Below are 23,781 nucleotides of genomic sequence, written 5' to 3' on the forward strand. Positions count from 1 at the left end.
CCTCCTCAGCCCCTTCCTCCTCCCCTACACTCCCTCCCCACCAGCCTTCCTTCCTTTCCTGCCACTCCCTCAGTCCTCTTCACAAACCCTTTCGCTGCATCTGCTGAGGGTCACTCACCCCCCCCTTCGGCCTGCCTCGCTTCGCTCTCTCCGTCTCTCTCCTTCATCCTCGGGGTGATTGTGGATGCTCTGCTCAGTGACTCTCTCGTTTCTGTATCAGCACTGATAACAGGGAACACAATTCTGGAAGAGATCTGCCCTGCTGTGGGAATGAAGCCAAATCATGAAACAATGAACGGTGCATACTGTGCATTACATAAGAAAATCAACCTTTGCAGGAGTAATCAAGTCAACAATGGAGCCCTTTCCTGAAATCTGATGATTGTTAAAGATTGCAACAGTATAGATTAATAAATTGTTTTACTGTAAAACTTGGCTGTGTTCAGCATACTGCAGAGCACTTATACTGATTAGATGCTGTTTTTACAGTGCCCAGTCTCAATTTCAAACATTTCTCCACTGTCTCCAGCGTAACTGTCAAAAAAATGTTAAACAATTATGTTTTGGTTGACCCTCTTTTAACATGCAAAAGAAACATAAACATCAAGACAAGATTAAGTCTCAGAAATCAAAAGAATTGTGTTTTTCTTGCCTGACAAGAGATTTCTTCTTAGTATATCTGTAATAGAGTATAATGGTATCTGTGACTAGATATATTTCCTTCACATAAAGACTTACTTAAACTAGTTGAAAGGAAGGATAATATGTGACCATTAATGACCAAAAATGTTGACATCAAGCTAAAATTTTCAGTGTCAAACAGACATTTTAAAGCTTGCACATCTGGCCTAAAAACAAAGTTTATTCGTCTAGTTTAGAAAATGCTAGTGTCAGCATTTTAAAATAAGTCCCTAAGTTCCCCAAAACATGTCTGTGAAGTTTCTTGTTCTAAATCAACTCTGATCCTGTATTTGATCAACCCCTCTATTTCAGCCCTGCTCAGAACAGGCTGTTTCTGTGTCTGTAGCTTTAAATGTAAATGAGCTGTGTCTGACCACGCCCCTTTCTGGAAGGGCTTGAGTGTCTCTGGCTTTCTCGCTCCATGCCCTATTGTTTATGGTGAGAAGGCAGACTCAGAGGGCAGAACAAGCACCTAGCTCTGGAAGTTAAGGTTACTGCCCTGGAAAATCTCCAAACTGCCTGTTTGAGCACACATTTTCCAAAAAGTGGAGCAGGCAAAAGACAGAGAGGATGGACTTTTCTCATAATTGGGGCATTTGTGGACAGACTAGAGACACATGTTAGTGTTTAGAAACCATGGCATAATATGTGACTTAAAAAAATTGTTTTTCTGTTGGCAGATATTTTTTCCTCATGACATACTTTTTCCATATTCTTCAGAGCTGACGTTTTGCTTTATAGATCACAGATTGTAACAGAAAAATGGAAAAATATTACTTTCCCAATTCAAAACCATTCAAGCTAATGCACTCCTTCATCTAAAAGCTTCACTGGATCGAGCCTGTAATGACTTTAGCTGCTGGAGCTCATGAAATGTAAACACAGAAGAAAAACTCACATTGCACTCTTAGGATAAACATCTCCCATCGGGATCAAATTCCCCGACAAATGGATGCCTGAGCGAAGGTGCATGATGTCATCTGGGTCTTCATCAGGATAATGGAACCTATGGGTGCAACAATCTGCTAATGTACCAGTAAAAGGAAAAACCATCAGTGAAGTCAGTGGAGATGTTAAATGGAGTGCTATAGTGGGAACAGGTGAGATACTTTCTAATGTGACGAAGGTAGCTAAAAAATAACCTTTAACTGAAATATTTCCTAATTACTTTATTGCCTTTGTGAAAACTACATGTTTTTATTAATTTCCATAAAATCCCAGTGACAAAGACACAACATCAACATACTGTTTATCTGAATTACTGCACAAGACTCCAGTTAGACCTTTAATTTAAAAAAATCAGTGCAGTCACTAGATCAGCAACAACTTCTTACTTTTGATGCTGCTTCTTTGACTCTTCTAAAAATCATTCTAGTTTTGCTCCCGTTTTAAGGATTTATTGATGAGCGACGAATCGAGCAAAAGAGCATGTGGGCTCGGAACGTCACTTATCAATAAATTAATCAAACGGGAGCTTCTTGGTATGGGGGTCTTGTTTGCTTTTCTTTACCTATTTGTGTTTTTGGATCCAGCACCCACCGAGGGATGTGTGCGTCTTTTTTATTTTCCAGTGCCAGTCTATTGTGAAATATAATTGACAAAGTGAAAACTAATTCTTTACCTGTTTTTTTTTCTTACATTTTTGTTTCCATTTAACAAGTCCAGTGGCTCAAATCCACATGCAGGGTGGCCTCTTTGTGCTGAGTTTGCATGCTTTCCTTGGGTCTCCTCTCATAAAAACAGCAACAGGAAGTAAAGGTCAATGAAAGACTTCATTGGTCTTAAAGGTGAAACATAATTTACCTACATAGTGGAAATATGACTTTACATAACGTGCTGATGATAAACACTAAATTTGAAAAAGTGGTTATGAGATATACATATGGGTTTACCAAAACAAAAGGTAAGCAGGGAACTTTGTAAAGCTAGGATTAATGAATGTATCTGTTACTGGCTTTACAAGACATTCATATGTTTATTCATTTGTAGTCTTTAGATGTTTTTGTAAAGTTAAATGGCTTATCCTCCTTGCCCCCTATAGTTTATGAAATGCAGGCATCTGACTGATGGACATTGACACCAAAGCAGACATTCATTGAACTTATAGTATTCTGTTTTTTAAGTACCGGTAAGTCCTATTCACAACAGTCTACTTTTTGAATTAAAACATTACTGAATGTCATCTTCACTGGTATGGGATATTTGATATTTTTTACAGCTTGAATATGACCTATACTTTTTTATTATGGTCAATCTTTTTTTAAACAAAGTAGTCTGTACTCTGTAGCTTTTGCAAACCGAACAAGATATTCAACTTAAAGAGTGGCTCACTCTGCTGTAGTTCAACTTCTAGTGCATGAAGTAATCAGCAGTTTGTAAAGATATACTGTTAACGTAGCCGCCTAACACTGAAAATATATTCCTTAAAATGGAAATCAAGGTACTGCTCTTTCCTTGAATAATTACACGAGACTGAAAGCAGTTCTTTTAAGCACTGTGATGGTCACTGCCTTTGTTTAAACAGGCTATTACTAATTGGTTCTGTCTCCCTGTTCCTGGAGGATTTGGTTGGTCCAATCTAGAGCACCTGGGCCTGTTGCTCTCAGGGCATAAAAGCCTGACCCCCAGGCTGGATCTCTCTCTCTCTCTCTCTGTCATGCCACATGGACTCACATCGAACACCGTTTGCACATTTCAGACTTTGTCACATTTTGCTTCACAACACCCCACACATCAACATTCACACCACTTACTGACGGACACACTCCATGTCTGCAGTTCTCATGTCATTAGTACAAAAAAATCATTATTATTTGCAAGTTAACTAGTTTCCTTTTTCATATTTGTCATGGCCCTTGAGTCAGGTTATGACAGCACATTACAGAGAAAATATTATTATTGATTTGTTGGAAAACAGTTTATTTATGAAATATCTTAAACAAGAGCAACTTCTGAGATTTCACTCTGGACCAAAATCATTGTCTGTATTACTGGGCCACAAAATGCAAAGCCAGTAAAACATTAACGTTTACAGAAACACATCCACTGCAGTACTTAAGTGCTGCATTAAGTCAGATATCAGTCCAAAGAGGCTTCAGGGGAAAAAAGGAGACACAACCAAGTCTTAAAGAAGATCCAAGAGTCTTATTTGAAATGCAAGAAGCAAAATAAAACAAAAGCTCCTAATTTAAAGTGGAATGTTACAGAAAGGTACAGTGATAAATGTGAAAAGAAATGAGCCGACAAATATTCCAGAAGTGCTGATATTAACAACCAATACTGGATAATCACTGAATTGTCACTGAAATCTAATATTTACCAGTCCACTAATGTCAAGATGGAAATTGCAGTGCAATTAGAGCAGCATTAATTGTTTTACATGCTGCGCTTTTTGTACATTTGGCCATTTAATTCTCTAATATCGAGGTTAATTGCATTTCTTTCTGTAGTTTTATTTTTTGTATGTTTTGTTCTTCTGTTTCTTATTTGCTCGTACTTTTAAGCAAAGTGTTTATCAAAAAACGACGGCCTATGTTTGATAATGAAGTCTTTCGTCTCGGGTCTTTAAAGACCGGATGTATCAGCCAATAAAGCATTCCTGGAAACCGATGATCTATGATTAGGGCTCCAAAAAAAGAAGCCATCCTCATTTTCGATATTGACCTGATGTAAAACCTGTTGTTAATCTCTCCAACAGCAGAAAAAACATTTTCCACTATTAAGTCCTTTACTTTGCAGGCAGTCATAGCACCAGTTTGGCAGAATACAGAACCTGGACAGTGATAAAGAGTCTTTCTGTGTCAGTTGTGAACACATTCTCTTTATCCCCCCTCCTCACTGTGGAGCCAGCGGGATGCCTCTTGCATCGGTGACTTGGCCCTCCTGCAGGTTCTTGACTAATTGTGCCAGCCAGCGCTTTGTGGTGGTGTCGTCCTTCAGCACCTGGGCGAAGGTGCTGTCTTTCAGCTGGTCTGGCAGACACTGACGCAGGGCTTCTCTGGCCCTGAGGAGAGAAGAACATACAATGTGTCACAAACCTTTTTTCTTAAAATCATCTTGCTATAAAACAGGCAGCTTCTAATGTAAGATTGAAGGTATAAAACTTTTCAAGAAGTCTGTACTTTTCCAGCAATATTTCCAAGTGACCGATACTAATACAATTTTATCAAAAGAGGAATTATTCCTCAGGTACAGCAGCCTGTTTTTATCGGAGGTTTTCCTGCTGAATTCCACAGAACACTGCATATATTTAATCATAGAATTGTTACAGTAATATCTCCAGCAATGTGGCTCCTCCTAGTGGCAAGTACTGATCATGCTACTTCAGTCATATTCTCTGCACAGTTTTTCTCCAGAGACTTTGGAGCCTATTTAACATTTAGAGACATGTGAAACACTGCTCTACCTGAGATTATCTGAGAGGCGAAGGTAGCAGCGAACAACATGCTTCAACAGACGAGCTGATGGTTCCTTTGACAGCTGGAGCACCATCTTGCCCTGCAAAGAAAAAGACAACACAATCAAATGACGTAAGAGTCTGTATTGTGCAAAGATGCCAGGAGGTTTAATTGATTATAATTTTGATGGGTTTTTTTCCCCCTCAAGAGACACTTACAAGGATCATGGCCACGTGGGAGAAACGTTCATAAGTCTGACATATATAAGCCAGCCCTGTGTCATCCAGCAGGATCTTCTGTAGAATGAAAGTAGCAACCTGCAAAACAAATGAGGTCAAGTAAGACGATCTGTTACCTAAACCAACCACGTCAGCCACTTTATATCATCATCATTTGTTTATCTTTAACTTTAAATTAAAACGATTTTAAACATTTAGAAAAAGCAGCAAGTTGGGAGAAAGACAGGAGGGACTAAAGGAGAAGATGTTGTAGTAGGACACAGATTGGAACTATTAGTATACATCAACAGTCATGTTAGCCTAGATGTAAGTTGGAGTTTGAAAAACAGCAGCCTGGACAGTTTAGTACCGTTTTGGAGAGCTCACTCCCTGATTCCATGATGCGGAGACACAGTGGGATGATTTCAGTGGTGAGCAGAAAGTTAATCACTTCTTGTTCATCTGTTTTTACCAAAGCACCTGCAGTAAACACAGAAAGTTTGCTTGATGAGAATGATGAAAACGCTGTTATCTTTCTCTGTTGATCAATTCGAGAAATAATGCTCCTAGGCAGAAGTAAAGTTTACCTATGACGCCGAGGCTGGTGAGTCGCAGGTATTCGAATGGCCGTGTTTTGCTCACAGTGTGTAGAAAAGGGTAAAGGAAAAGAGGGATATGAGCAGCGAGAAAAGCTGACCTGATTAGGAGCAAAAAGGAGTAAGAGTATTTTATTAATGGGACCAGACTGGAACACAGTAAATATCTGAATTCACCTTTAAAGCCACACATATTTAACTGAAAATGCAGATTAGAAAAATGTTTTTACATCACAAGCACCACATCACATTTAAATTCTTTAAACAAATCTTATTAACAAAGCAAATCTCCCAATAATGATCTTTAATTTACCGTGTCTCAGGGTGTGAAGCAACACACTGCAGAAGTGCCAGGGCATTGCACACTCTGTTAGACTGGTGAGCCGTAAGTGTGGGTGGGTTTATAGAAGGATAAATATTCACTATTTCCTACGAGAGAAGGGAAGAAATCTGTTAAGTATATCATAAAGGCCATACAACTGTAAAAAAATAATAACAAGAAAAGACAGTGACATCTGGGATTTGGTTTGTGTCATACCTGCAGCAGGGCAGCAATGGTGCCACAGGAATGCCAGAGCATCGGTGCAAGGTCCGGCACAGACTCCCGTTTCTTACTGAGCTCCAGCAATGCATTTTCTCTGGTCTCAGGGCTGGACAACTCATTGATCCATTGGTAGATCTTCTCTCGGTCCACCTGTGCCAGGGCTGTGACGTTAGTTACAGCCTGTGGTAAGAGGGACACATCTGCTAAATATGTACTGATCATCATCTTATGGATATCGCCCTTCAGCTAAAAAGATATTGAGATATGATATTTGGTCCATATTGCCCAGCTTTAGTTAAACCTAAAATGAACACCAATATGATGGTATGGAATAGGAGATATAGATACGACATACCCAAAACATAGCATCTCATAGTTGATATCACAGGATTTAGAAGTCCTGTATATGAGTTAATTCAGGTGAACGACATTGTACTTGTGTCACTTTGAATGGATTCTCCTTTTAACTGAGATCCTACTATAACTATAAATATGAATTCACATGGTCACATCTATCACAGCCACAGTATCAAAGTCCTATTCAGTGAGAGGCTCAGCCATTACAGAGTATGCAGGCAAACATCTAAAGCCATACATGTTATTTTAAGCTTGGGTGGAGACCCCCAAGTATACCAAAAAGTCCCCCAAGTATACCAAAAAGTCCCCCAAGTATACCAAAAAGACCCAAGTATACCAAAAAGTCCCCCAAGTATACCAAAAAGACCCAAGTATACCAAAAAGTCCCCCAAGTATACCAAAAAGACCCCTAAATATACCAAAAAGTCCCCCAAGTGTACCAAAAAGACCCCTAAATATACCAAAAAGACCTCCAAGTATACCAAAAAGACCCCCAAGTATACCAAAAAGACCCCTAAATATACCAAAAAGACCCCCAAGTATACCAAAAAGACCCCCAAGTATACCAAAAAGACCCCTAAATATACCAAAAAGACCTCCAAATATACCAAAAACTGTCAGTATGAATGTGTGATAATATTTGGAAAGTGTAATGTAATGTAATGCTGCAGTTAATTAAAAGAGTTGTAACATAATAAATAATATTTTTAGCTCCACAAAAGGGAAATGGTCAGAAGCTTAAGAGGCTAATCTTAGATACTTACCGCTCCAGTGGCCAGCATCCTCTGAGGCTCTTTTTTCTGACTGTGATATCAATGACTAGTTTGTAATCTGAAGTTTGGTGCAGGGACGAACTAATGTGGCAGCTTTAAAAACAAAGTTAACGTAACTAACAAGCCGTAAGGACAGCTAGCTAAAGCTAACAGCTAGCTAAAGGACTCGTCAAATGGAACCCAGTACGCGCGAAAACTAACATTACAACAACAAGAACATTATTAGATTAGATAAAAATGTTGACTAAATGTCCGTGTTCTGGTTTTATTCTAGTTTTCTTAACCATACACCCACAAAAACTAAACGCTACCGATCATATTTTAAATCATAGTAGCGAGTTTAGGTTAAGCAATGGAGGCGACCTAAACACAAATAATTAAACTATCGCGAGAAGACAGTGGAGGGGGTTGGTTGGAACTCTCGGGTGTCATTTCCGTTGTAAATTTTCACATTCCCGCCATCATCGAGTAGCGCTGCGAAGCGTCGTGTGCGGGTCCACTGTCAACAACATACGCACTGGGGAGCAGGTGAATGCCGGCAAAACAAAACTTTCTTCCCTCGGAGGACCTCAGAGAACGCGTTTGCTATTAATAAGTTTTCAACAAGAGCACACACCGTCGACAGGTAAATAACTGAAGTAAACAAACGGTGCTTCTTGTTTTTTTCATCATCAAATTACAATCAGGCAAATTAGCCAGTTAGCTAGGTCCCGCTAGCTAACCCGCTAATGTCGGCCTCCTCCATCCATTCAGCGGCTGTGGACGAGTGGACGACATTAACAGCATCCTAAGCATTCACACTGGTTTTAGGGTCACCTTAGTTGTTTTTTAGTAACTCGTCTCATGCTGTTTTTTTGCTGTTTGTCTTGACTGCTCGTGTTGTCTGAATAACATTAACAGAAGGAGAAGTTAGCTGTAGTCTGGTGCAGCTTACTGCCGCGGTACAGATTCAGCTAATGGGCTAGTTTGATGGCTAATGCGAACCAGGCTCTACTGGATCTCCATGATCCCGTTAGCAGGCTGTGCATTTCTTGTGTTGTGGATATTCACCAGCTACTTTTGTATCAGCTGTCAAATGCAAAGTACCTCCTGTGTAGCTGCTGCTGGAGTTTGTTTTGACTTTCAACAAGCGCTCAATAGAGAAGCCTTTCTTTAGCTGTGTTAACTAAAACACACAGTCGTAAGTTCATTCATTTATTTTAATTGCATTATATCATAATGTCAACGATATATTTTAGTAATTTATTATCAAGCTCATTAGCCTTTTAAATATTTATCTATGCAGCAAGTGGCAGTCATTCAGTTGCATTGCTGTGATTAAAACACCACATTGATCATCTTGTTTTATGTTTATGTTTGGAGCTGACAGTCTGTTTTTATCTTGCCTCTTGATCAGGATTTGTTTGATCACAAGTCCTACCCCTCCAAAGTGCACATACTGGATATTAAGCCATGGCAACCGCAGTGCCCAAAGTCTCCAGCGGCGGCGCTGTTAAGATGCGCTTTACAAGCATGGACCTGGGCACCACCAGGTGGAAAGAAGGAACTTTTGAGATTTTGGAAAAGGAGAACAAAGTCAACCTCTGCCTTAGATTCAATTGTGGTGGAGCGGCCAAAACGTTTCAGGTATGTGCAGCTACAGAAACTATGGTTTTGTTTATTCACTTGAATGTTATTTTTTTTTAGCAAAACACTCTCGCACTCTTTTGGAAACAGCTGTCACATTGAGGCTATTGCTTATCAAAACAACTAGATGCTGAAATGTTATTGTTGTTAGATGATTAAGTTATCATCAATGTGCAGGATTTTTATTTTTATGGTCTTGACACCCTTTAAGAAATATCTATGAGCAAGTAAGTGATTAACACACCTGGCAGACAGAATAGAGCCATGTTTATTTGAAAACTCATTAAATGAGATACAAGAAAACACAAAAGATCAAAACGTGGAATGCTTTATGACGAAAAATGAGTGCCTTGTGAATTGTACACCAAAAACAACAAGCCAGAGAATCAGTTGCTACATTTTAAAGAAATGCTATGCTGTATAACACCCTTATAAATTGAAATGCAGGGTATGTTGAATATCAACAAATGCTTGGTGATATTCAACATCCCCCGCAGGTTAATTCAAGAAAATTCTATGTACACTCAAAATGTGTCCTGTGCACCTTGATGCATGTAAATGGGCTTCCACTTATGAGAGCCTTTTGAGCATGGCAACAAAAAAATCAATTTAAGGATATTATAAGGAGCAGACATATTTCCTAACCATATAGTGGTTTACTATAGGGCTTACAGGTTGACATTTGACCCATATAGTAGAAATAGTACAGGTGTTTATCATCAGATTAATGACAGATAAATTCACTTTGCAGCTCGTTATAGTTCATTTTAGTTATTAGTAACACCTGTGCTCTACTCCCTATGACAAGTCAAACGTCTTCTTTACAAAATCCTTTGGTCTTACACAAATTAATATCTGTAAACTTGCTTAAACTTATGAAACCATTCAAAATGACTTCCATGTCAAGCGTCATATATTGACGATGCTGCCAGTCCTGTAAATGAAATTGGCTGACATGAGTCTGTTTTTTTGCTAATCGGGCTTGTAACAGTTTGGAATCAAACAAACAAAAATTTGCTTTGATGCACAGGGTCAAAGGTTATAAGGCCTTAATAAAAACCCTTTTATTCAACCATATTTTGCCTGAATTATTAGTAACTTGGTCTGACAAAGAACATATTTTCTCAGTCTAAATTCTACAAATTCATTTCTGGATCACATGAATGAATGATACAAATTTAGTTGTTGCTGTATGTAAGAGAAACAAACAGTCATGAAGTGTGCTTGATTATTATTCATATTTTTCACATTTTTTTCTGTCCTCAGCTGAATCAGAATGTCAAGAACATCATCCACAATTCAAACCGAATCATACTGACATTGAAGGACACAAGTGTCATCACTTTGGATAAGGTGCCCACGACTGTGGCTCAGAGGACTAAAGAATACCTGGAGAAGCTGAAGCAGGGAAAGACAAGTAATTACACCTCTGTTCATTTTAAGAAGGCTTTCTTGGGGATTCACAGTAAGATTAAGAAAATGCTGGGAACCATTGCTCTGAGTAATGTTATTTTTGGGGCTGTATTATCATGCCTCATGCATGCATATGGGCCCAGTAAACCACTTGTCCTTTTGTTCTCCTTTGATTACAAATAGATGGTCAACATTTATTTATTTTATTTAGGTTTATTTTGGGACATTTTATGCATTTCATTAGAAAGACAGGAGAGTGGACAGAGACAGATATCAGGGAGTGAGAGAGTGGGCCACCACTAGGCCACCAACACCCACATTTATGTAATTTTTATGATTTTGTTTTTTTGTCTGGCAGCTCCCTGTTAGTAAGGGGACAAATACACAGGAAGAGTGCATCGCTGATGTCAGTTAGATAGCTAATTAGCAGCCTAGTGGTTGCACATTAGATATCGTGTAAACATACCTGTAACTGTTATTTAGCCCAGTTAGATGCAGGTGTGGTGTACTCTTTAACACCACTAAGGATAGACTGTCTGCCCTTTGCATGAAAGCAACAGCACACATTTAAATAGCTCTTCTCGTAGATGTAACCGCATCATTTTGGAACTGATGTCAATTGAACAAACTCTTCCTGTTTGCTGTTTGAGTAGGAATGTAAAGGGTTGGATCACATCTTTTAGTAGGATTTTTTATTCTCTCAGAGTCAGCGTATTACCTGCAACAGGTGGTCACATTCTATGGTGCTCTGTGGCTTTTGGGATGAGGATAAATAACCTTATAATTATTCAGATAGTGATCCAAATCACATGCTTCATACTGAGTTTTAAATCTTGCTTTATTTGCAGTTTTAAAATCCTCCCATGGAAGTGCAAACTTCGGTGTGCTTGGGAACCGCTCTGCGAAAAATGAGACCAGTCCGACCGGTGACAGACAGGTGAGCGAGAATAGATATTTAAACATCTAAAATTTAAAGAAGCATACAACAAAAATTTGAATTAATATCAGACTGCTGACATCTTCCAGGCAACACAGAGGCGGCAGGGTGCAGACAGCCGGGAGGACACAACACCACGAAAGCCTCTGGGCAGCCCGAGTAGAGCTGCCTCCACTCCCACTCGCACTGGACTCTCTGAGAACAGGTGTGAAGAAAATTCACCTTTTTCCTTTTTTTTTAAATGGCAAAGTAAAACAGGACAGTTGTTGTTTGGTAGTTACACTAAGTACAACAACAGCCCCATGTCCTGTGTCCTTGGTGAGTCTTCGTGCATGCATGTCCTGTACGGTGTTGTGTTTTTTTCCTTTCTTGCCAACTTAGAAATGGGTAGCTCAGGTTTGTGACATGAAATGTTCTGTCACTGTTTTCCAGGAGCGAGAAGAGAAAGAGACTTCTGAACTCTGAAAGTGATCTGACTGAGGACTACCCCAAGGAAAATGACTCCTCAAGGTAAAAGAAACACGCCTCAATGCACAGGCTGAGCTGTGTTCCTGCTGGATACACAGAGTGAGCTGAATTCCGTGGCTTATTGTTGAATTAAATGATAAGACAGATACCAGAATGATAAAATAAACAGTTATGTAAGTTTGTTCATTTACACGTGCAAATAAAAGCTTTGAAGTTATAATTATATTCTTTTCCTTAGCAACAACAAGGCCACTTCAGATCCATCCCGGAAGTTTTTACTGAGCTGCAAAGAAAAACTGAAGCAGGCAGAGGAGAACAGGGGCTCAGGTAAACTCCTACATCAACCGATCTGCAGCAACTTAATCAACTTTCTATATTGCTTCTTATGTTGGCAACCACGTACGACTATCTTCTGCTAAACTTAGAGGTTTTAGAGCATGTGTTGTAGCTGCCCTTTTGCAAACTGAGACCCTTAATGGGGTGATATGTATAACATTACATTTTGATGTTTATGCTCCACATTATTTGTCCTTCTTTTTAGCTCCACTGGGTTCAACACCACTTCAGCCAACATCCTTCTATGGCAGCCGATCTGTGACTAAAGACTACAGCCAGAGCCATTCTTTCCTGGACAGGTAAGTTGCTTTTGTGAAACCCCAAAGTCAGAATTGATGAATGCAAGTTTTCAGCACACACATCTGCATCTTTGTAATGGTATACTCGAGCAGGGAAAAACCTATTTCTGATGTGTTCTTCATTTAAAAGTAAAACACTGGGGGGGTGGAAACAGCTCAGTTATTGAAAATGATTTTAGGTTACACAGTTTAGGCTTATGATTACCTAAGGGGATTTATGGCTTGCGAAAATTGAATTGAGAAATTATAATCAAACTTTCCAAATCTTTACTAATCCCTCCCCCCTAAGGCCATCCAGTACAGCACAAACCACCAAGAGAAGCCTTATGCTGCCAAATCACTCCACTCCCTTCAAGAAGGTTCGGCCCTCCCTGGACTACGGTGGCTGGAACAAACAGAGGCCTTCCACTTTGGCCCAGCCTCAGCCGCCACTGCAAGGGTAAGAGTTCACAAGATTTTACCAGAAGTTTTAGCAGAATCAGTGTATCTGATATTAATATTGATTAAAACATACATGATAAAGGCTAAGTCTCTTATCCCTGGAGAAGATCAAGGTCCAAAGTCTATGCCTTGATATTTGTCCTTTTGTGTCTGGCATTGTGTCATTTTAAATTCATGTTTTGCAGATTTTCCAACCTTGGCAACACTTGTTACATGAACGCTATCCTGCAGTCGCTCTTCAGCCTCCCCTCGTTCTCTAATGACATGCTGAGGCAGAGCATCCCATGGAAGAAGGTGCCCGTTAATGCATTGCTAAGGTAAGACTTTCACTTCTGAATATAAAAATTAGACAATGCATCAAGCTATTTTATAATATATCTGTAAAGTTACAGATTTTTCACTTTATTCTATGTGACATCTTTGCTTCCTTCAGGCGGTTTGCTCACCTTATGGTCAAGAAGGATGTGGGCTGTCCAGAGATAAAGAAGGACCTCTTGAGGAAAGTGAAGAGTGCCATCTCCTCCACAGCTGAGCGTTTCTCTGGAAACATGCAGAATGTAAGATATCTCTGTTGAACAGTTCATTGTATAGCTCCTATGAAAGCAAACTGTGCGTCACAAAGACAGGCATGCACATAAATACACACATGAACGATGTCATGTACTGTGTGTGCATAACAGAAAAATCATAAGGTTAAAGAATCAGATAAAACAAAATAAGAACAGGTTGAACACAACTAACAAGAGAGCATCTTAGGGTGCATTTCAAAAGCATCAAAGGACTCTGGTGTCTCATGGCCCCCTCGCAGAAAAAAAGCACTGTATGGTTGTTGCAGAAATTGACAATGCCCACACACAGTTTGAGGAGCTGTAACCTATCAACTACATTTAAAAAGTCATGGCAAAGGAAAAAAAACATTGAATTTAAGGGACAAAACAAGAACCACACGGCTCCTTTTAAATTGATGTTTAGTAACAGCATGTGTAACCTGAAATCCTTGTAGGTGTGTCATTATGACATTGAAGCACTACATTTGGTATAAATCTTTGTTTTTCACTTCTTTTCACATTTCTTCTCATATATGCTAGTTGGTTAAATTTATACATGCCTCAATGTTTATTTAGGATGCTCACGAGTTCCTGAGCCAATGTTTGGACCAGTTGAAGGATGATGTGGAGAAAATGAACAAGAGTTGGACGAACGAAGCTGCAGCTTCATTTTCTGGGGGGTGTGAGAACGGCCCAGAGACAACGCCATCGACGACCAAGGCAGAGCCCGGGGAGGAAGCTGACATCTCCCGCATCTACACCTGCCCTGTGGCGGTCAACATGGAGTTTGAAGTGCAGCACACGATCACCTGCAAATGGTGAGGACAGTCCTTTGCTTGAGGATCTGAATTTCTCTGTATAATTGAGGAATCCATAAAATAATTAGTTCATTAAATGTTCTTGTTGTTCTGCAGCTGTGGTGAGGTGGTGACCAAACGAGAGCAGTTCAATGATTTGTCTATTGACCTACCACGCAGAAAGAAAACCCTCCCGCTTCGTTCTATCCAGGATTCTCTGGATCTCTTTTTCAGGGTGAGTTGTTTTCAGTAAGAGATTATGGTCATAATTAATTTTTACGTTTGTATATCTGAGCCAACGAGACTCAATCAGGTAAACAAGCTTTGGCTGTTTAATGATAGAAGTTATTTTTCTCCTTTTGCAGATGGAAGAAATTGAGTACTCGTGTGAAAAGTGCAATGGGAAAGCAGCGACAGTTACACACAAGTTCAGCAAACTGCCCAGGTATCTACACACAGACTGAGAAATTGTCAAAGTCAGGGTCAAATATTTAAAGGGCTACTTCACCCGTTGAAACATGAATCTGTATTGACATTGGGTCATATATGTAGTAGAAATGTGAAATACATTTTGAAGTTGGTGCCTTCTTGGCCGAGAAAAGGCAGTAAGTGTCTTTTTGGCTCATGTGGATGAAAGACATCAAATCCCTGAATGCACAGCACTGCAGGCCACTCCCACTAAGGTCCTCTATTTCAGAATCAGAAATACTTTATTAATCCCAGAGGGAAATTCGATCGTTACAGTTTCTCCAAAATATACAATATAGCAGTAGAAATATAGTAATAAAAACATTTACAGACATATTTACTTCAACACGTAAGGACATTTCCTCAACTGATTCAGAGATTTCTTCTAGAATTGATCTTGGAAATTCCTGTCAGAAAACACTCTATGTCTGTGTCCATAGGCAAACAGTGAGAGCACCGACACTACCAGTCCGCCCCAGCTCGAGCCGGCCCGGGCTCCTCGTCCTCACCGCCGCCGACAGGCAGGCCTTATGTCTCGGCTGCTGAGCTGGCAGTGGCTGGCGGCACCGGTCTTGTGTCGCGGCGGTGACGGCCCCGGCAGCTGGCGGCCCCGGCGGCCGCAGCAGCCAAAACACAAGACTGGCCTGTCGGCAGCATCCGTCTCGGCACTATATTTATATTTTTTCAGTGCCATTATCAGTTTTCTCCATAGAGCCTGTTAGCATAGCTTCCAAGCAGTATGGCAGACGTTAAGTTTCACACCGCTAACCGCAACAGCTTCCAGTGACGCAATATGACAATATTTGGGTCACTGGAAGCTCCTTTTCAGACTTCGAAATACAGAACTTTCCAGTCTCAGGGGGAAATGAGGGCGGGATGCACGACCATTCTAAAATAATACCAAGTTTCTAATGATACAATGCTTAATGCAAATGGGTGAAGTATCCCTTTAAGCATATGGATGATACAATTTTTAACATGTTTTAATCACAATTAGTAAAAAAGTAAGCTTTTGATTAAAAAAAAAAAAAGTATTCCTTTTTGATTTCTGATCCATCCTCTCTCCCCTCAGAGTACTCATCCTTCATCTGAAACGGTACAGCTTTAACGCTCAGCTGTCTATGAACAGCAAGCTGGGTCAACAGGTGGTGATTCCCAGATACCTGACCCTGCTCTCACACTGCTCGGAATCCACACGACCTCCGATTTGCCTCGGCTGGAGTCCTCAAACTTCCATGTAAGAAATCTTAAACGCCTTCAAAATAAGGTCTAAAAATAAAACTGTAAATCCATTTCATAATCAGGGTAATTACATCCTGAGCTATCAAGTGATCAGAATGGTTTTAAGTAAAAGCCTGATAATGGGTATGGTTACATTAGATTAGACCCAGGTGGTTAAAAATTATGGTTTATTGATTCCAAGGAAAGTTTCTTAATGGTTTCTTTGTTGTTGTCAAAGGTCCAGAACACTTAAAACTTCCCCATTGGTCAACAACTCCACAGCCCCTCTCAGGTAAGTACTGCAAACTCTGCATGACTTTTACATAATATTTTTACTTAATAGTGAGAAAGAAGTGAGGGGAATAAGGGTTACATTGCACTGGCAGAAAACAGATTTTCTTGAGAAAAGCACTGAGCACTGTGACTCCACCTTTGCTTGTAAACATAATCACTGAACCTGCGAATGTGTACAGAAGAATCGGAGGAAAAGTGGCCACCTCTAGCTGCACATCTGTCCTCATGGATTCTGACTGTGAAGAAGAGCCCACCAGAAAAGTGAACCAGAGCCGTAAGCGACGCCTCAGCAGCTGTCTCCCTGAGGACGATGACCGACCAGAAGAGGTAGGCGTTTGCTACCAGACCCAGGCACTTACAATTGTGCCTCTTCTTTTTGTTTCTTCTCTGCTGCTGTTCTCACACAGTTATGTCTTTTCAGCGGGCAGCAACACTTGATGCAGCAGACTTCAGTGGCATTAACGATGACGAGATGCTTGCTGCAGTGCTTGAGATGAGTCGACAAGAGGTTGGGCTCTCGGCTCCGACGTCGCTGGAGGATGAGCCCACGAGCAGCCCGGACACGGGCTTTGGGGACACAGATGCTCATGACCTGGCATATCATACAGATCTCATGGAAACCGGCAGCAAGCCGCCAGCAGGTAGTCTTACGTCAGGAGGATACAACACTCACTTGTAGGGGTACATTTAATCATTTCGTCCATCAAAATTCCAAAACAGTGAGAAATCCCTCGGCCAAAAATGACACCATTCATTTCTTCTTTTGTCGAATCAGATGTCTAAAAACCCATAAGAACACTCTTTGACTTTTTCGAATGACAGAAAAGCAGCAAATGTACAAAGGTTTGAATCAGCAAATGTTTCAGGAAATTATGACAAAGAATGTATTATCAAAAAAGTTTGGCCTCAAATTTCTTACGATCAACATATCCACCCACTTGATGTTCCAGCTCTATATAATACAATGTTTTCTAGAAGGGGGGAGTCATTTAAAACATATAATTGAAATGTACTGTACATGTGGTAGGAGATTGTCTGAACATATTACATTATAATAATAATCTTGTAGAGCAGCAGTGTTCTGGGTTGCCTGAAATATGAATTTGACTTAGGCAAGGTGACATTGTTTAATTCAACTGACATGTATATGTTGATCTTGTGTAGATGTCCTTGATTCTCTGGACCTGACCATGGATGAGAACAAGGAGAACCAGACTCCAGAGAGTGTCCAACAGCAAGGGGAACTCGACTGGGTCCAGCAGTACAGTCTGGATCAGGAGAGGGAAGAACAGGAGCTGCAGCAAGCTCTAGCCCAGAGCCTCCAGGAACATGTAAGCTCAAAGGCAGTATGAACTCTGCAGGGCTTTTCTGTCAGAGTGCAACAATGGAGCTGCATCTCAATAATAAAGTGTAGCCAGGAAACAATTAGTGATGCAGGCAAAGAGTAACAACAGTGGTGTTTGCCAAAGAAAAAAACATGTTTATCTTAATTTTTCATGTTATTTTAGTTTTTATCAACTATCCAGTCCTAGCGGCTGTTACTTTAAAAATCTGAAGCATGTTCTTAGCAAGAAAACGTTTAAAATCCAGCAGTTATTACCTGAGTGAACATGCATTGTTGGCATTTCTTGCACTTGATCTTAACAGTTTTATTTCTTGTCTGCACCTTGACTCATACAGGAGGCCCAAGAGATGAGAGAGGATGATGATCTGAAGAGGGCCACTGAGCTCAGTCTGCAAGGTAGGAATCAAGAATAAGTACCATTTATTATTTTTATATTGTTGCATGTGGTTGTTATGAGTTTGTTTGTGTAGTGATGAAGGGAAACATTGAGTAAGGAATCTCTTAACAGCTGTTCACTTTTTCAAATTTTAGATTTTCCACATAAGCAAAAGCCATCAGGCTGACACCATCAGAGCAAAGCAAAACATTACAGCAACAAACACATTCCCTATGCAGTACACAGGACACATAATAACTGTTTAGTTAGACTCACTTTGTTGTGACTGTGCCTGACTATTATCTCCTTCTGACCCAACAGAGTTCAACAACTCTCTCCCTGAGCTGCTGTGCTCAGACGATGATTCTGGCAACGAGGACGTGTTGGACATGGAGTACACCGAAGCTGAGGCTGAGAACCTGAAGAGGAACGCTGAGGTACTTAACATTAAGCTGCCACAATGTGTCACCCCTCTAAATTCAAACAAGTGGAATAAGCTCAATCATATGTATAATGCTGCTCTGTTTGAATTTATTCCCACAGTCAACTATTTGTAGACTACAAACAAATGAATACAAGTTGTAGATGTACTCAAAATGAAAATACACTTGACCTCTTTCCTTCTTTCTAACCTGCTTCAAAATGTTGTAACCCACAGAGTGGTGACTTGGCCAACTCTTTCAGACTCATCAGTGTCGTCAGTCACATTGGGAGCAGCTCCTCCTCTGGTAAGTGTATGTGTGTATTTGTGTAGATTTACCCCGCGTACTGTACAACACTGCCAGTAAAATCACCCGGTATAGTCTTTGGTCTTAAGGACTTCCTGTCAACCTTCGGCATGCTATTTGTGTCCCCTCGAGTGTCCACAAACCACCTTTGTCTTCTTTCTTCCACAAAGGTCATTACATCAGTGATGTCTACGACATGAAGAAGCAGTCGTGGCTGACTTACAATGACCTGGAAGTGTCACGCACACAAGAAGCCGCCGTGCAGCGAGACCGTGAACGCAGTGGATACATCTTCTTCTACATGCACAAGTGAGTTGGCAGAATACACCAGTAGTTGTCTGATACACGTGGTTGGTAATGTCAGTGTTGCATTCATTCCTGTAATGACAAAGCTGGATTCTGATCATTTCCTCAGATTCAACTTTTGTTTTTATTTTTTTAAGTTACTGAGTCTGTATTTATTCCTTGTGCCCATGTTTGACCACTTGATTGCTAAATGCTAGGTAGTGCAAATCTGGTGAGGTGCATCAAAGGGCCTGGCAATAAAACTGATGAGATAAATAAAAGTCGATTATTGACAAAACTTCAACAAAAAAAACTGGACACGTCACTTTGCCTTGCGCCTAGAAAAACGGTAGTCTGAAAAGGGTTTAAGAAATGTCTTCTTTTTTTCTCCAAACTTCTTTATTCATGTTTTTTTACTGGTTTGAAACACTTGCTCAGTTTGTTTTTGAGGGGGGGACTCCTTACACCCTGTCCAAAGAATATATCTTAAATACATTTATCCAGTAATTTACCTGTTCTTTTTACCAGGGTTAGGGTGATTTGGAGATTTTCTAGTTTTTAAGTTTCTCATAGTATGTGTGTTTTGATTCGCTGGCTGTAGGACGCTCTGACACTCCTTCCTCTCTTGTGTGTGACTTCAGGGATGTGTTCGAGCAGCTGTCCGAGATGGAGAGATCTGGAGCCAGTGCCACCTCAGAGGCAGGAAGGAACGTCCTGCAGCCCCTCTGAGCGCTTTGTTTTTGGACAGCCACTGAAAAATCCCAGCTGAACCCTGTTGGATGGAGTTCTCCACTGAACAGCTCTGAGTACTACTGATTGCCGTCCTTTCTTGGGGGGTCGTCTTCAGACTCTTCTTTTCCTCCTCGGATTAATAAATACTCTGCTAAGCTATCGCCTGAAGATTCTAACACAGGTGTTGACCTTTAAGACTCTTAAAGATACCAGAAATGCAGTTAAAATGTTCAGTGGATCAAATTCGGCCTCCATGTTTTTGGGGCTGGAGTTTTTCTTTGCTATGATTTTATGAAACGACTGTTTTGTAAAAGTTTTTTCGTCTTTGTTGCTTGATACACTTCTTTAAACTTTAATGCCCTTCTTTCAGACTTTCACTTCGAGCAACTATCAACCACCAAGATACTAATGGTGCTTCATGGATTGTATGTTCTGCAGACCCTTTATTTCCCATATAAACTAAATAAAGATATATTCTATGTTGGAGTATAAGCTATTATAAAGTTAGAGGGTTGCTGTATTTAGCGGGTACATGTGGTGCAATATTTACGTTCTCAAATCCGCTTTCTGTCACAGAGTGTGTGTGTGTGTGTGGGGATGTTGGCCTCGTTGCTTTCTGTGCTTATGAACTAACGTGTGTATGTGTGTGATGTCCCCATATTATAGATTTGAAAGACAAAGTATCTGTAAGCGTAATAATAACAAAGCCTGTTTTCACTGAAGCTTTTTCTCAGTAAAGCCCACTTTATTCTTTTGGGGTTTTGACCTTGTGCCTCTCAAGAATACTTTTATAAATACTGTATGTATACAAGCTTTACTTTGAATGTTGCACAACTTTGTTTTTTGGAAAATATTTGTTAATCCTTCAATGTGTAAGTCAGAGTTTCCTTTATAAAGAGCCAAGATTTTCTATTTATTACAACACACTGGTTGATTTATCTGAATGAACCCATCGAGATAGGACACGGCAACTAGACATCATAAATACTAGACCACCTGGGACGCTAGCTGTAGTGTAATGCCTTATGTCACCCTTAAGGCCAGTATACAGTACTCTGCTCAACTTCTTCAGCTAGTCTATCACATGTGCTTGCTTATTAAACAAAGCAGACTTGAGTATTCTAATATTCCTGTATTAGATCCGATACTAGACGCTGGTTGTACTGCTTTCTTTTTTGTTACCACTAAAAAAAAATTAAATCACATTTCAGTACACCATTGCCTTAGTGTCACATGAAACGAGGGATCTGCTGGAGGTATTTAAACACCAAATTATTCCCAACAAGGAGAATAAACATGTTACAAAAAACATGGGCTGAGCATGTTTGTGACGCCCAGCCTTATAGAGTCGGGGGTTTTCTTAAGTATTCTGTTGTACCAGTTATGGAAGCAGACAAAGGTTACTCACAAATGTGTTCTTTTTTTAAAAGCCAGCCTTGGATTTATATATCGGAAACATTGCTCTTCCCTGAACGTCTTGTCCCAAATGCAGTGCAAAGAGGGTAAAATGTATTTGTGAAGTAAAATCAAACACTTTTTTCTACCCTTCATACACAACTGGCTCTTCTTGAAGCAGATTTTAATAAAACATTACAGTGAAAGTGCATTGACTTTTCAGTTTGATGTTTAAACTTCAGAACACATCCAGTGTCAGAAAAGGAGATCCGGCTTAAACACTGCCGGGTGTGATTAGAGTCCTCAGAAAGAGCAGCCAGTGTTCTTGTATTTGAGAATGAAGCAGACCGTGAGTAAAACTAGAGTCCCCGCTTGTTACAGGATCATAAACAATATCAAGCACCATAGCACATTTAGTGTGACTTAAAAAGGTAAGCAGGTGGCTGTCACTGTCACCTGTCGTGAGAGCACCTCTTGGTCAGTGGCTCCAGATGTCTCCCTGTGAGTCTGTTGTACTCACTCAGAATGTAGCTTTCCCTCTGCAGCATCTGTAAACAATAGAATAGGAGGTTTTATTACTCAAATTTTTGATTTTACATAAAAATAGTAAAAGTGAAGTATTGAAAATAAAGTCACACTTTTAGTATCAACTGAGAACTCATGAGATGAAGTCTTCCCAGAAACTGTTACCAACACTCAGGATGACCCAAAAAAATGCAAAATGACTTTTTATAAAAGTGTTGATCAACTATTCTCCATAATGTTAGATCCCTATTCTACACACACACGCACAGATAAAACTGAACATTTAACAACTTAAACTAGTGGTTCCCAAAACTTTTTCTTCTGGCCCCCCCTATGGCAGATGAAAATATTTTCAAGCCCCTACATCCCTTAACATATATTGACAGTCAGTTAAACAGTGTGCATTGTTTTTGTTAAGCCTTCCCCGTCCTCTCCTCATAACTGCGGCCCCCCACCACCTTGGGAATCACTGACCTGAACAATACGAGTGGCTACAAAAAAAGGTGAGAAATTAGAAAACAAAACTCTAAAGATTGTGTTAAACTCATGAGATGTTAACTACGTCATTTCTATACAAACCTCAGTCCACTCTTCCTCGGTCTCGTGTCTGTAGCCCAACAAGTGACAGATGCCGTGTGCAGTGACAACCTGAAGCATGAGGCAGAAGAAAAGAGGAAAGAGTCATTGCCAGCTTAGGTCACTACAAATATAGCCTTATTGTTGACATCTACACAATGTTCTTCTCAAGAAAATGTTTTTATGCATTTGTCTTTATCTTAAAGTGCCCCATAACTGACTTGTTACAACTTTGTAATTTGAGAGAAAATGTTGCAGCAAATTTGAACATAAGGTATGGTCCAATATAAAGCAGTGTCCTATGAAAAACCTGTAAAATAATCAGCAGATTATCTTTGAGATGTTTGTCTAAGATCAAATAAACACAATGCAAAAGTGCTTGGGCTACTCACGGTGAGGGCTCCATGCAGATCCATTGACTCCTCCTTACACTGCTTCATCACGAACTCCACCCCTAAGAAAATGTCCCCAAGGTTCAGCTCATCTCTATGAAGAGAGCAAGGCAGTTTACCCGGTCTCAGGTCCTTAAAACACAAAAAGTATACTCTCAATTGCTGGTGTCTTGGCCCCGGACTTCCTTGTGAAAAGGGAAATTTGTATCTCAATGGAATTATTCCTGGTAAAATAAAATGTAAAGATTATAAAAATGACACAAATTATAATGATTTAAAAGTAGATTGCATTTAAAGAAGAAAAAAACCTCATGGTGACCCTTGTTAAGCTCATCAGAGTCCAGGTAGTTCTTAGAGAAAGGATAACATGCAGGTCCATTGACAGCTTTACTGTCACCATGTTGTCATAGTTACCTCATAGAATGGAAATGATAGTACATCCGTAGACACATTTTTCTTCCTGTATGTGTTATTTATTTGCTGCATCCTTTGGTTATCCACACAGATGATGCCCAGGTCAAATTTCTGGACGCCCAGAATGTGCCTCAGCATGTCCACGTCTCTGCGCAGTCTGGCGCGGCGCAGAGGCACCACCTTTTGGAGGTTCCGGAGTACGACTCCCATTCTTTAAACTCGGCGTAAAAAGAGAAGAATGCTCTTTAAAATATCAGAAGACATAGATGGAGGTTCAAATTAATCCACCGACGACGACGACCGTTTAAAAACAATTATTTAACTTTGTTTAAATTAACGTTTACGGTTGGACAGTTTTAGCGTTTAGCGTCGAGCAATGTTGAACCCATTCCCGGCAGAATTCAAGGTGACACTTCCTGGTAGTATCAACCTTTAGTTCATGGAAACCGATAACAGAAGATGTGTCAAGATTTTTGTATGAATGACAACAAAGAACTGAACTTATTCTGTAATTTACGAAAAGGTGATGGCTCGCTCATTCAAACCCCATTCGAGAAAATAGCCGCACCGCTTTTGCAGCGAGGGGGGAACCAAAAATA

The 23,781-nt window shown here is 40.1% G+C and overlaps 3 protein-coding genes across 5 annotated transcripts; 1 reads left to right on the forward strand and 2 right to left on the reverse strand.

Moving 5' to 3' along the window:
- Positions 1–3,573: 3,573 nt before the first annotated feature.
- Positions 3,574–7,926, reverse strand: LOC132987082 (CCR4-NOT transcription complex subunit 9). 2 transcript variants are annotated; one of them, XM_061053898.1, is made up of 8 exons: positions 7,558–7,926; positions 6,431–6,616; positions 6,206–6,321; positions 5,884–5,993; positions 5,667–5,776; positions 5,297–5,395; positions 5,087–5,178; positions 3,574–4,684 (listed from the first exon to the last, which is right to left on the reverse strand). In XM_061053898.1, exons 1-8 carry the CDS (start codon positions 7,573–7,575, stop codon positions 4,516–4,518), a joined length of 900 nt encoding a protein of 299 aa, XP_060909881.1. In that variant the 5' UTR covers positions 7,576–7,926; the 3' UTR covers positions 3,574–4,515. The 2 variants fall into 2 exon arrangements, with proteins under 2 accessions (XP_060909881.1, XP_060909882.1); XM_061053899.1 differs by having other exon boundaries at positions 6,431–6,586; positions 7,558–7,924.
- A 115-nt stretch (positions 7,927–8,041) lies between these two features.
- usp37 (ubiquitin specific peptidase 37) lies at positions 8,042–21,483 on the forward strand. 2 transcript variants are annotated; one of them, XM_061053897.1, is made up of 24 exons: positions 8,042–8,191; positions 8,963–9,192; positions 10,459–10,609; positions 11,454–11,542; positions 11,632–11,747; positions 11,975–12,052; positions 12,249–12,337; positions 12,552–12,645; positions 12,935–13,084; positions 13,272–13,403; positions 13,520–13,643; positions 14,211–14,452; positions 14,549–14,666; positions 14,797–14,876; positions 15,972–16,136; positions 16,359–16,412; positions 16,597–16,741; positions 16,836–17,055; positions 17,579–17,745; positions 18,095–18,155; positions 18,457–18,572; positions 18,794–18,863; positions 19,034–19,172; positions 19,790–21,483. In XM_061053897.1, exons 2-24 carry the CDS (start codon positions 9,019–9,021, stop codon positions 19,875–19,877), a joined length of 2,862 nt encoding a protein of 953 aa, XP_060909880.1. In that variant the 5' UTR covers positions 8,042–8,191; positions 8,963–9,018; the 3' UTR covers positions 19,878–21,483. The 2 variants fall into 2 exon arrangements, with proteins under 2 accessions (XP_060909880.1, XP_060909878.1); XM_061053895.1 differs by having other exon boundaries at positions 8,043–8,191; positions 16,594–16,741.
- Positions 21,443–23,743, reverse strand: LOC132987083 (endoribonuclease YbeY-like). Its single transcript, XM_061053900.1, has 4 exons — positions 23,183–23,743; positions 22,769–22,900; positions 22,380–22,448; positions 21,443–21,823 (listed from the first exon to the last, which is right to left on the reverse strand). The coding sequence occupies exons 1-4, from the start codon at positions 23,390–23,392 to the stop codon at positions 21,728–21,730; spliced, it is 507 nt and encodes a 168-aa protein (XP_060909883.1). The 5' UTR covers positions 23,393–23,743; the 3' UTR covers positions 21,443–21,727.
- Positions 23,744–23,781: the final 38 nt, after the last annotated feature.

This window comes from Labrus mixtus, chromosome 13, assembly GCF_963584025.1.
Source record: "Labrus mixtus chromosome 13, fLabMix1.1, whole genome shotgun sequence".
NCBI classification, from domain to species: Eukaryota; Metazoa; Chordata; class Actinopteri; order Labriformes; family Labridae; genus Labrus; species Labrus mixtus.

Coding starts and splice junctions, on each gene's coding strand:
- usp37 (XM_061053895.1), top strand. CDS start 9,019: ATGGCAACCGCAGTGCCCAAAGTCTCCAGCGGCGGCGCTGTTAAGATG. Junction 11,543..11,631: donor GTCCGACCGGTGACAGACAG/GTGAGCGAGAAT, acceptor GACATCTTCCAG/GCAACACAGAGGCGGCAGGG. Junction 19,173..19,789: donor ATCTTCTTCTACATGCACAA/GTGAGTTGGCAG, acceptor GTGTGACTTCAG/GGATGTGTTCGAGCAGCTGT.
- LOC132987083 (XM_061053900.1), bottom strand. CDS start 23,392: ATGGGAGTCGTACTCCGGAACCTCCAAAAGGTGGTGCCTCTGCGCCGC. Junction 22,901..23,182: donor TATCATTTCCATTCTATGAG/GTAACTATGACA, acceptor TTGTGTTTTAAG/GACCTGAGACCGGGTAAACT. Junction 21,824..22,379: donor CCGAGGAAGAGTGGACTGAG/GTTTGTATAGAA, acceptor TATTGTTTACAG/ATGCTGCAGAGGGAAAGCTA.
- LOC132987082 (XM_061053898.1), bottom strand. Junction 5,777..5,883: donor CACCAGCCTCGGCGTCATAG/GTAAACTTTACT, acceptor TGTTTACTGCAG/GTGCTTTGGTAAAAACAGAT. Junction 5,179..5,296: donor CCCACGTGGCCATGATCCTT/GTAAGTGTCTCT, acceptor TTTTCTTTGCAG/GGCAAGATGGTGCTCCAGCT.